This window comes from Protobothrops mucrosquamatus, unplaced genomic scaffold (genome assembly GCF_001527695.2).
Source record: "Protobothrops mucrosquamatus isolate PMUCROS unplaced genomic scaffold, P.Mucros_1.0 scaffold_128, whole genome shotgun sequence".
Taxonomy (NCBI): domain Eukaryota; kingdom Metazoa; phylum Chordata; class Lepidosauria; order Squamata; family Viperidae; genus Protobothrops; species Protobothrops mucrosquamatus.
In genome coordinates this window covers 1,014,931-1,028,186 of record NW_015386204.1, presented here as the reverse complement: position 1 = coordinate 1,028,186, position 13,256 = coordinate 1,014,931, and the positions used below count along the sequence as shown (strand labels likewise).

Below are 13,256 nucleotides of genomic sequence, written 5' to 3'. Positions count from 1 at the left end.
AATACAATGCATACCAAAAAGGGTTTTCTTTCAAATAAATGTTCTGCTTTATCAGAAAATATAAAATATATACATGTATGTATGCAAGTTCAGGATCCAAAGGACAGTTTGGCACAAACTATTAGTGATATTCCAAAAAAATAACTTTACTAACAGCATACTTGAAAGGTCTTTTTCATATTTAGAATATATCTTAAAGATCACTGTGGATCAGATATGCTCAAATATGCAAGTACCTCTGCTGAAATGATAGTAAATAAGTGAAAAAAACCCACACCCCCTACAACGTATCTACTAACAGCACATTCCTTTTCTTAAAGGTAGTAAGCTAGTTGTGTGTTGTGTCCTGAGAAATGCTACAGTGCTGTCAATATTTATGAAATTGGATGCAAAGTCTAATAAAGTTGCCAAAACAAGTGATAGAAAAAACCACTAGCTACCTGGGAGTATGGCATATATTTAAAACTGCCAATCTGAAATTGATGTAAAGATATCTCTGCTGATTTCAACATATTATTAAGTTTGGGTAAGGAGATGTCAAAATAAATGGCCAGAAAAGGTGAATTTTCCAAAGACAAACATAAGGAGATATTCCTAACAAAATTACATATTCTATAGAAATGTTTTACATTCTGCCAGTCTAGTATAGTAGCAATGTTGAAAACTGGAACTATTATTGTATCACTGCACTAGCAAGAAAAGTTCAGTAGTAAGAGTGACGTATGGGACAAAATTAGGACAAATCTGTATTCTGTGTGACCCTCAAAAGGGCCTCAACCTTGGGGATTATATTTATAACTTTTAAATGCCAAATTTATTAACTTGTCTATGACTTTGCAATGATAAGTATGTGAACAAAAGTACTGTATGTGATTAAGAGATTTCTGATTTAGTTTTGACGAAAATATTCATCACTAAATCTTGAATCACACTATTTCAGTCTTCCTTTATGAACAGCCCTCGATTTGAACAGCAATAAAGTACAACAATTAATAATTTAAGATTTCTTAACCAATCCTCTGAATTATATATGTCTTCTTGGATCTGTAAATGCTGTATGCAGCACCATTGCAATCTATGATAATTTAAATTTCTGTATCAAGGAGAAAATTTCACTACTGAAATCTACATTCTATTTTGAGAAAAATTTTCAATTCCCATCCTGAAGTGCGGTAGCAGCAAAGAAATGTTGTCTAGTTTCTCAACTTTTTGTGCTTTCAGAGTAATGACTGAATATTTGCTCCTATGTCCTTGTTTTGTCTGTCGGTGTTATCCTCTTGTCCTACCACCACTCAGTTAGCCTTAGAATATAACATGATTGGAAGAGAACTAGACTTTCCTGAAATAACTGATTTAAACAAAGTGCAATATTCAGCCACATCTATAATATTCATATTTAAGTTTCTTTACTCCAACTATCTGCATTTATGTATTTATACCTGAAATTGCCTGATTTAGGCTGTCACAACCTTTTTTGTTGATTTAACAAATAATTAGCTTCACTTTTGTTGATTTAACAAATAATTAGCTTCACTTTTCAATCATATTTTCCTAAATAGTTAATTTCCTTTAATTTTTAGAAGTATTACGTAGCCATTACCTAGAAGTATGGAGTTAGTCATAAATTGTGAGGTCAAGCACTGGGAAAAGCAACTCCTGTCTTTAAGATAATTATAATGCAATTTGATGAACATAGAAATAGAGAATCAGCTATTTTACAAAATGTATCATTCTAAACATGAACTCACCTACATTTTTCAGCTGTATTCTCTTTGAAAAAATAACTAGCATTATAAACAAAGACAGGCTTACAGTATCTCACATTTATATAAAGACTATTTAGAAGTATATATTTGCCATATCATGATGCTAAGATTTTAACGCTAAGCTTATTTTCCTGGTAGAAATTCTTGTAGAATTCGGAATTAAGATCTTTGAAAGATCTAGATAAAGGTATCAGTTTTGAGAATGCTGCTCTTTTCTTATTCATTTTAATTTTCACAAGACTATTCTGAGTTAATCAAATATGTGGATGGCAATTAAAAGGTCTATTCTTAGCTATTAAGAATTATTTTTATAAACATTTTTACTATCATATTGTACTGGAGTATCTTTCATATCAACCTCAAATCCTGATGACTTAAGGAGTGACCTGGGTACAATAGTTTTAATGGCAACAGTAAGAAATGGTTTGCTGTTGCTTACTTCTGGTATAGTTTTTCAGTTTGCCAGTTTAGTCTTCTTGTGTTTCCTGGATGTCTCCCATCCACTACAAACCAGATCCAGCCTGATTATTCTCTAAGTCACGGGTGTCAAACTCGCCGCATCACATGACGTGTCGCAACATATCGTGACTTTTTTGGCATTGCCGGAGCTGGGGTGGGTGTGGCCTCCGTATGATGCAACCAGGTCGCGGGCTGGCAGTTTGACACCCCGCTAAGATGAGAAAAGATCAGCCAAGTGTTGCCACCTGTTGATTCAGTGTCAAATCCATACCCTTATCAGTTTCAGGAGGAATAAAAAGCATAATAATTAATTTGACATGAATCCATGGAAGGTCAGAAGATACATCTAAAGTATATTTGCAATGAAAAACTGTTATTACATAATTGCTTGTATAAAAGTGAATCATCACTGATTTTGCCAGAATGAATTCCATTCAGAAATGCATTGAATCATAAGAGGTAAGTGCTCCTCTAAAATTCTTGGTGCTGTCAGCATTCATTAAATACTTATGGTCTGTTCAGCTGTACTGCTTTCTCAGTTATTGCTCATTTTCCAAATGCACATATTTAATAAGGGTACTTGGTGATAAATATCTGCTGAAAGCTAATATTTCAAATAGAATTTACTAGATTTCAAGCAACAAAAGAGAAGACTATGCAAAATCTATCAAATCAAATCTTAAATGTATCTTGGTTTATAAAGCTATAAATCACAAAGGAAAATAAATTATATAGCACAACATTAAAATATAAAATAAGGATTACAAATAACTAATTAGCTTCTCAGTAATGCACAAGATTATCAAGGAAAGATCATACTGATTTTCCCAATGTCCTCAAAAACCTTGAGAAAAAGGAGTAAGATGGTAACATGCTTGCAATCCTATTTGATTTATCGTTTCACCAAGTTAATGCAATGGCATCCATGGTTGACCTTGTTGGTCATTTTTTGATAATTTGTTGAAATGAATTTGACAGAAATTCTGTGCTGCAAAGAGTTCAAATCTCAAATGCTCTTCCCAGGTACCTGCCATGCTGAGTATAACAGTGAGAAGTGTTCCATTACAATATTTCTGAAACGGTGTCAATGGCAGTTAATTGAATTTTTGATAATATAAACAAATCTAAATAAGTGTGATATTTGTATGTGTGTATGTGAGTGTGTGCAGGTTCAAAAATTAGACCATCTCCTCTGACTTTTTCAAATCCATGAAATCCTTGATCAAGGAGCTAGCTGCTTGATAATTCTGTCTAACCTGAGAACTGGTGGTTCTTTTCTTTTCTACATTAGTCCTTACATATGGCAATGCTCTTCTACTATTAAAAAAAAAAAAAACCAAATAAATTAAGTTTGGAGAGAAGACTCAAGTATACAATCCATGGTTCACTTCAAAATTCATCACTGGCTAGTCTCTCACTGTACTGAGCCATAAACAATGGTTTGTAAGCCACAATGTCTTTGTGACCACAATACAATAACTTGCAAATATATAACACAGATTATGGTTTAGCATAGTTTATGAACCTAATTTAGTCACTGCTGCTTTCTATTTCTTCTGAATGAAAGAAAGTAAGGGTTATAGAAGATCACATATTCTGAACTTGCTTCAGTGGAATAAATTCAACCTCTGCTAGAAAATACATACTTTATTTTCCAGAGCATTATTCAATTGCTTCTATTTTTCAAATATATGACAATGATCTTGTATTACCTATAATTACATTTTGAGTGCAGCTAACAGTATTTAAACGTCAAACCCAATCAACATACAAGACAGTCTAAGAAACTGTTATAGTTTACAGCATATCAATGAAACTAACTTTCAATTTCCAAACTGATCATTTATCAGTCATTAATTTCAAACTTTTTGAAAAGGAATTTTAAAGAATTATTTCATCTCAAAATGATTGAAACTGTTGGCATATGGCTTTTCCCCCTTCCTTCCATCCAAAGGGAATCATTTAAATACTGCTCTAAATGAGCCCATTTTCCTCCTTGTTAAAAGAGATTTAAAGTTATCAGCCTGCTGCTTAAAAAAATAGAAAGATCATACGCTATTTCCCTCCAAAAAGCATCAACAAAACTTCTAAGCAGCAAGACGAAATTGTACAAATATTACTAGACAAGGATCCAAACATTAAAAGCTCAATGACTGCCAATAATATCTCCAAGGAAACAGAAATTAAAGCATCTCGATAATTTCAAGTACTGTTAAACCAGGCAAAGATAACAAATTAACACTAAGATGTCTATAATTTGGATAGATTCAGAAAACTATTATACAAAATTGAAAGAGAATTAAAACATTCTTTCTCCTGATAGTTGTAACTTAGGGCCAAACATTTTATTTGTTTCTTTTTTTCTTACTTAACAATTAGTGCTTATATGCCCCAGGATTTGAAAGGCTTCTGTTCCCTTTTCTTGTTTAGATTTAAAAAAAAAATAAGCAGTAAAATTAAAATTTCAAAATGTTTTAGCATTCAAGAAGACTCAAACATTAAAATACAATTGATAAAAGGGAGCAGACAGTTTCACTCCCCAAGATTTCCTTAAAATATAAGTTTTAATTTTTCTAGTGCTAAAACATATGTGCCACAGTAAAGTTTAGTTCATGGACTAATTATATAATAATATTCCTATATTAAGGATTATAGGGTACTATTATTCCATTGAATCTAATATAAATAACTGAAGAAATAAGAATCATGTCAAATCAGTAAAGTCAGTCCTGTATTCTTATATTCTATGAGAGCAATACAAGAATAGATCCTAATAAAACAATCTGTTCTGAACAGGTAATATTTCTATACTAAAAGTGGAGATGCATGTTACTTTGTGAAGCAGTTTTGAGGGGCTGCTTCATACAAAGTTTCACTGAAGAAAAGTTCTCTTCAGCAGTATTTATCATACTTTTCTTTATGCTTAAATATTTTCATTAAAAGATGTTTACATTGCAAAAGGACATGCAATAGTTAGAATTTAATATAATTTTTATCAGGATTCATATAATTTTGTCATTGATTATGGTTTAATTTCTGATTTATCATATAAAGTTTCTCATTTATGATTTTAATCATTTACATTGCAACTTCATCTGATTACTCATTTTTATACTGATTACTAGCTGATTACATTAATTATATTGTAACATTTATTATGCTTTTATTATTGTGAAATGTATGGGTCATTTAATACCATTTTTTCACTCATTTTCTATGACTTGCCACCATTTTGTCTATTTTAAATTATTTTCTTTTTAATTCATCAGTTACTCTCTATAAACTAACCCTCCAATCTTAATTCAATGGTCATCTTCCATACACTCAAAGAAGGAACCCAAAATAAAAGGACCTCTGAAGATAGATACAAGTGAGACAGATGGAAGATCCTAAAGAAAAATAGACATTTTTAATGCAGATAAAAGTAATGTAATAGAAAAAATAAATTCAATACAAATAATAATATATACTATATATCATGGCCTATTTTACTACATCAATAGTTCCTCTTTTAGGAAGATTTTTTCTACACATTATAAGGTGAAAATGCATAAATGCAAAAGTGTTATTTATTTATTGGAATGAACAAAGAGTTCAATTTCATATCTTTCAGAGCATCTAAAATATGAAATTGCTTACTATAAATCCCAATGAAATTAAATGGGCAATTAGAATTTTTTCAAAATACTGTAAACATACTGGATCTTATAGGAGGAAACTCTAGTGGATTATGCATTTTCCTATGTTGCAAAACTAATATTAGATATTTACTGAAAAGCACTTACTATAAGTTCTGAGTCACGCCCCATTGATATGACGGTTCTATTTACTGTCCTCAATAGCTTTTCCATAATTATTTGCACATGTCGTTGTGTTGGTCCCTAAAATTAAAACACAAAAAGAAGTAGCCAAAGCCAAGAGGATTAAATAGCTTTATGTATACAGCAAACAATTTTAAATCCCTTTGTTTTAGTTTCACTATGATCAATGCTCAAATGTACTGATTTTCTAAAGCAGCATTCAAATATGGGAATTCTATTAAAATCATCCAGCTCTATGGCCATCTCTAAATAATGTAGGTAGAATAATTAAAAGGGGAGTGTATGACAAAGCATTCATTCCCAAATATATACCATATGTATTTGATTTTCTTTGGAAGTTGAACCATGGCATCTGGATTTCTTTTCTTGTTGTTCGAAATGTTTCACTGCTTATCCAAGTAGCTTCTTTAGTCTGAGCAAGTTGGTTAATTGTTAATTTTCTTTGGTTGTGATCTTAAATATATAATTTTCTTGAATAACCAGTCCACATCTTTTTTCCTATTCATGTTTATAACCAGGGCCCAAAAATTGATGTATTCCATGCTAAGGACATATATAAGTAGTAACTACAGGTGATACTCCTAAACTCAACTGGTACCTCTGTATCCAGGAGTTGTATCTAGGAGTATTTCAAACATACAGCAAAGTGAAGCTATACTTGAAAAATTGAGGACTGGCCTCACTCTCTCATGCAGTATATATGACTTGTAGCTGCTAAAAATGGAATTTCTGATTCTTACATCAGAGAAAACCATTATTTAAAAAAGGGGCAGATGGCAGCAATTCTCAAGAGTGGAAGTGTACAGCTGCAGAGACACTGATTTGAAAAGGTGGCAGTAAAATACCCAGGAATTAAATCTGGGGACTAACATATATGGAGGACAGGGTTCCAGGATGCTCTTAAAATGACAAACTTCACTATGTAGATGACTTCCTAATTCGCTGCAATAAATCTACTTTTCAAACCCTATATTATCTGCTTGAGAATGCAAAGCAGGAAGAAAATTTAATCACTCTGATTGGTGCAAAGAATGTACCCAACTGCCCCACACAGTGTTTACTTCCAAATAATGGTACTACAAAGCTTCTAGAAACACTTCAGTAATAATACTGAAATTAAAAGTTTAAATAAATGGAGCTATTAGAAGAATATCACTATTCCTTGTTAAAGGCTTGCTTACAAAAACTGGCCACAAAACACACATGCACATAGAATCCTCTTTTTAGTGATGCACGCTTATTAAAACTTGTAACTGAATTTTGTTGATATTGTCCTATTATGGCTATTGCAGTTTTTTGCACATTACTTTATGAAGATGTTCTTCAAACAATTATTTTACCATTTGCTAATAAATTACATTTTTTTACAAAAATTACAAACGGACAAGCTTCAGTATTCTGCATGTATTTGTTTTTGTATTCAAGAAACAATTAATTGGTTTCGTTGTCTTTATCATCAGTGCTTGTTAATAGGTTTTCTTTTTGCTCCCTGACCCTCATAATTAAATTTGTCACCAATAAATGTTCTCTTCCATTTCCCAATAATTCCTTAAGAAATGGACTTTTGTCACCATTCAAAAATGATTTCCCCCAGTTCAGCCTATTCATCTTTTACCTACTCTGCCTTCTCAGCAGGTCTGCTGGCACCTTCCTAAGCAAAAAGTCTTCAACTTTGCTAATCTCAGCAGGTAAAGAAACTAGAATATAATTGCTTATGCCCCAAGGTGCACAACAACCAATCTTTTTTTTTTTTGTAAATATTAAGCACTACACCACTGGATTGTATTTCCAATCAAAATCACATTTCACAAAGAGCACAGGGAGGTTTAAAACACAGGCCATTGTTAACATATTGTGCATGTTAAAAAGTAGATTTCAGGAAAGAGTTTGCTTGTTTAATCCTTAAGGAATACCAAAGGCCTTTCGATGTATAAAAGAAACTTGGTTAAACAAGCACAAGACCTTTATCATGCTGATAATGTTATATGTTGAGATTTAGGAACAATGGAAATATACTATAATAATAAATTCAATTACTGACAGCCATACAAAAGAATTGCCAAACTGGATGTGTCAAATTCACACTTTTAAGGCACAACAGTGCCTTAAAAAGTATCTACTTCATAAGCCCCATGCTGAAAGATTGAATAGATAGAATCCATATTTTATTTCCCAAACAGTTTTCCTCATATAATATTTTCATACTGGTGAACTACTGGTGAACACTAGTCAGTATCTTTATCAGTCAATCTCAGCATCATAACTGTCAGATCTGGCTAACTAATGCAAGAGTTGAGATGGACATTTTGCATTAGTTGGTTGGTCTATTTACCAGTGGCTTTCATTGATTTTTCTCTACTTTAGGAAACTGTGACAATATTGCTAGAAAAGAAAAAAAGCTAAGAACTCCCTAACTAAACAGGATAGAATATGCTGAGACCTTAGTTAGCCTGACTGGTGGCAGCTATCGTAATTATTCTTTTAGGAGAAGGGAATTGCCAGAAAGCTTTAAAATTCTTCCCCCAATCGATGACATCTGGGAAATGTTATGCATTAGTAACAAAACGACAACCTTCTTTAGAGTATTATGTAGTTTTCAGAGAAGCATTCTCTATTCTTTTCAGTGAGATAGTCAATATGATGTGCAAGTTAAAACAATTTTGTGATTTGATATGTATTTTAATTTCACAGGTTAATAAGTCATACTTTAAACACCTAGGCTTATAAATAATAAAAAAATGAAGACTAGTTTGGTCTAGTGCAGTGTTTCTCAACCTTGACAATTTTAAGGCATGTGGACTTCAACTCCCAGAATTCCACAGCCAGCAGGGAATTCTGGGAGTTGAAGTCCACATGCCTTAAAATTGTCAAGGTTGAGAAACACTGGTCTAGTGGTTAACTCACTGGGAGACTATGAGTTCTAGTCCTTCCTTAGGCTTGAAGTCATTGTCTCTCAGCCAATTCTACCTCACAGGATTGTTATTGTGAGAAAAGGATGGGAGGGGGGGAAGAAGTATATTTGCCATCTTAAGCTTTTTATAAAAATAATAAAGGTGGAATTAAAATAAATAAATAAATAAATAAGCCTTCTTCAAAAGATTATGGCATGAAAATCTAAAGTTCACATTGCAGAATAGGAGACAGGCAGTAAGACAGAGCAGCAATCACAGGGCCACTGCATAATTCTGCATTACTGTGCTCACTGAAATGAGGAATATTGTTAAGAAGCCTCTTAATTTCTAGATGTAATTTTATTACTCATTCATTCATTATTCAATTTGTATGGCAGCCCATTCACCTAACTTTACTCTGGGTGCCTCTGGGCTTATTAAATAAGTTCCCATTGGATTTTCTTTGGGAATCTAAGTATGTCAGTAATTGCAATCTGAAGGCAGTAACAAACAACCAGCCCTTAAATTGAATAAAAAAAACAAGTAGTCATCTCTACATCTATAGTTCAATCTGCTGAACTATAAAACAGAGTTTACACTTTTATCACAGCATCTTTACTGAATAATATCATAGACCATCCTGATGAAATGCTTCACTGCAGCCAAGAGAAAGTCTGAATTTCTCCATCAAGCTATCACAACTGCAAACAGAAGTAAAATGCTTTGCATTCCAGTAGTTCTGGATCATTTAGTGCCTAAACAAATTTTACATCTGATAAAATAAGGATCAAATATAACATACCAAATGCATGCTCCATTGTTTAAGCCTCAATTTTATTCATAACGTTTTTAAACATTCATAATGTCAGAGTTAAATATATACAATGATTACTAACCACATCTTTCCTATAAAGAACTTCAAGAATATTACTGAGCAATCGGCAACAGGCATCCAGGTCTTCTTGCCTTTCCAAATGATACTTGAGTTGATCCGTCATCATTGGCATCAGAATCTCCCTACAGTCTATATATCAGAGAAAGTGGGCGGGGGTAGGTGGGAAAGGAAGTAGAATTAAGTAGTATATAGCACCTTATATACCTGATTACTCAACCAAAAAGATGATGATGATGATTTATTTATTTATTATGGCCACCTACTCCAGAAGACTGGACTAGTGGAGTAATAATTTATTTGTTTGTTAATCTAATGAATATAGCCGCCAATCTCTCCCAAAGAAGACTCTGGCCATGTACAACAATAAATAAAATAGCCAATATAAAATAGATAAGGATTTTCCATAAACTGGGCACCACAGCAAAGAAAGCATATTTACTGGGACCCAGTAGACAAAAGTCACTAGCCGGCAGCACCTGCAGCATGCCTTCTTTCCTAGCGCTATTGGGGTGGGCTAATGTAACCGAGAAGACATGCCCCCCCAGATAATCTAGACTCATGCTATGAAAGGGCATTGTTCTCAATACATATGAAGCCATTAGAATCAATGTGGTAATGAAACCCTATTCTCCATCATAACATTTGAACTATGAGATAATACAAGTGCTAAAATAATACCTGGATATAGTAATTCACTGAATCATTTAAAATGGATATCCTGTGGGGAGGAGATCTCCAGATAATGGAGTCTGCTACTCTAAAGGGGCTTGAATTACATTGTTTGAGAGTGACTTCCATAAATCATCATTGTCACTTATGTGATCTATGTTTTGAATTATTGAGCTTATATGTCTGAGAAATAATACAACAACAACAACAACAACAATAATAGAAAGGCATAAAGACAAATGGAGCCTTTTTGTATACTGGAAACAAATTATTGAGTTGTGTCTGGGCACAAAAGCTTTGAGAAAACATTTCAAGCCTAAGTATTACAAACCTCATTACAAACAAGTTTACATTCCGAAAGCCAAGTTGAAACATTAGCAGCTGGAGAACTGGCTTATGGAGATTCAGTTTCAACTACTTGAGAGAGGTCTTGCTGAGCCAAGACACTACATTACTAGAGACTCCTATAGATGTCCCACTTTTATTAACTGCAAATTTATTCCACCCTGTTGAGAACTCTGGAATGTGTCTTTCTTGCTTACTCAGATAAGCTTTTATATAATGTAAACATTACTTATTTTCATCAGTATATGATTTCCCTTCAATTCTTTAATAGCAAACAAAAATTGCATTAAGCTCCAGAAAACTGACATCTGATGCCGCAAATTTCTTTCTTGGCATCTAAGCAAATTCTAAATATAGCCTTTGGCTATTGTCTCCCACAAATTCCAATAACCCTCAGTGGCGTTGGCATCAGATTAAACAGCCATATTTGAACTTTGGAAAAATCAAATAACATTCATTAATATGAATGAATCTTGTTTGAAATTCTTGATGTTCCAGATCATTTGGATCTGAAATGTTCTTGAAATGTTTCACTACACATCAGTTGGTCTGAAAAGACCTTTTATGTTATGTTTGCCCTTAGGAAAGAAAATATTTTGATGTATGTTTCAACCAAGGTAACATTTGGAATATTTCCCAAAAAGCTTTATCTCCACAAAAGGAACTGATTCAAAGCAAGTTTGTGTACCTGTATCTTGGTGCTAACTGTATACTAGAGATTTCTTCTAGCTTCAAGGATTATTGCCATTGACAGCATGGCTCAAAAGTAAAGAATCTGCCAGAAGAGCAGCTGTTCAAGAAATGTTTTTGTACATCTTCCATCAGTTTAGGAATATTATCTATGTCTGCCATTTCCTTTACTCATACAAAGGTTGCTCTAACAAGGAATTTGTAGCTGCTGTGTGAATAGCAGGCAACTGAAGCTTTGAATTGCTTGTGAAGGACCATTTTTGTTCTCTTGCTGGCTATGAAGGATGTGAGGGTGCAGCAATCAAAGGGACATTTAATTGTTCCTGTAGGAGATGACGGTTCCATTATATTAGGGAAGATAATTCTTATATCTGTCTATAACACTGCTTGATTCTGCCTGGAGTGCCCATTCTATCCTCCATATTTTCCTGAACAAATTTTTAAAAAAGAACTGTCAAGGTTTTGGTTTATCCTTTTTTTAAAAAAAACCTTTCTGGGCACCAGTGGAAGAAAAGACAAGATCTTCTCTGTTGCCTGTTGTGTATATCAGCTAGAAGAAGTAGTCTATACTATTTTGAATAGAAGAAAAGAGAAGATTACGGGTGTCTCTTGTTATTGAGGATCTCTAGCTCCTGTTAAAAAGTTCTGTTCCTTCAAAAATTTCCAGATTGGGAAAAAAAGGAAGGACATTATGTTTTACTCTAACTTATCTTTTGTTGTTGTTGTTTAATTATTAGCTTCTATCTATATATAGGTTTACCCAATCGTATGGGTGAGGAAGTGATCTCTCTCAGCTATTGTATATATCATGGCACTTTGGGCATGACAGAGATTGACAAATAATAAATCATGTGGCAATTTATATACTTTTTAAACTTATTTAAAGTTTTTTTTCTTACCATGTTGTGTGAAAAGATCACTGTGAACTATTTCAATCAAGCAGTACAGCTTCTGAATTGTAAGACGACCCATTGGAACATTCAGTATAAAATCTGTAAATAGTTTGCTAGCCAAACAAGAAAGAATAAGACATTTTTATTTATTTAGAAATATTGGGACATAAATTTAAAAATCCAATGTATTTGAAAAAGCAATTAAGAATTCATGTGATCCCCTGTTATTCTGATCTTATCTATATACTTATTAACTTATACATTTTTAAGACTCATGTAAAACCATCAAATTTATTTCTTACTCCCGAGCATTAATTTAATCAGAAAAATAAACATATTTTAGGTTTTCCCTTAACTATTTTTTTCATCAAATGTTTATGGTTTTCTTCATTCATATGCTTTTAAAAAGGTGTTTAAAAATCAGTGGAATATGTTCTGTTCAGTATAACCTTTACAAGTATTCAATTCACTCCTTCAGGATTTAACTATCTGCAATTAATCATCACCAGATAATAAGATGAATTGAAACTCTGCTATGCATACCTCCTATATAGTTTAATGCAAAGGATGCCTCAACCCTTCCAAGACTGAGTGGCTGTGGTTGCCGGCTCCCAGGTATGGTCAGCTGACTCCATCGCTGACTATAGGGGGCGAAACTTTGGCCCCCTCAGAGAGGGTACGCAACTTGGGGGTCCTCCTGGATCCACGGCTGACACTGGAAGACCAGTTGGCGGCTGTGGCCAGGGGGGCGTTTTACCGGGTGCGCCTGGTGCACCAGTTGCGGCCTTTTCTGGACCGGGATGCCTTGCGCACAGTCACCCACGCTC

The 13,256-nt window shown here is 33.4% G+C and overlaps 1 protein-coding gene across 1 annotated transcript in view; it reads right to left on the bottom strand.

The window, feature by feature from the left end:
- Positions 1 to 13,256, bottom strand: part of LOC107288952 (dedicator of cytokinesis protein 1) — a 178,730-nt gene that overhangs the window by 66,273 nt on the left and 99,201 nt on the right. Inside the window, exons 28-30 of the mRNA XM_029284458.1 lie at positions 12,436 to 12,542; positions 9,834 to 9,961; positions 6,011 to 6,106 (exon numbers count right to left, since the gene is read on the bottom strand). Of these exons, the coding sequence (XP_029140291.1) occupies positions 6,011 to 6,106; positions 9,834 to 9,961; positions 12,436 to 12,542 (331 nt within the window). The remainder of the gene's footprint in view (positions 1 to 6,010; positions 6,107 to 9,833; positions 9,962 to 12,435; positions 12,543 to 13,256) is intronic.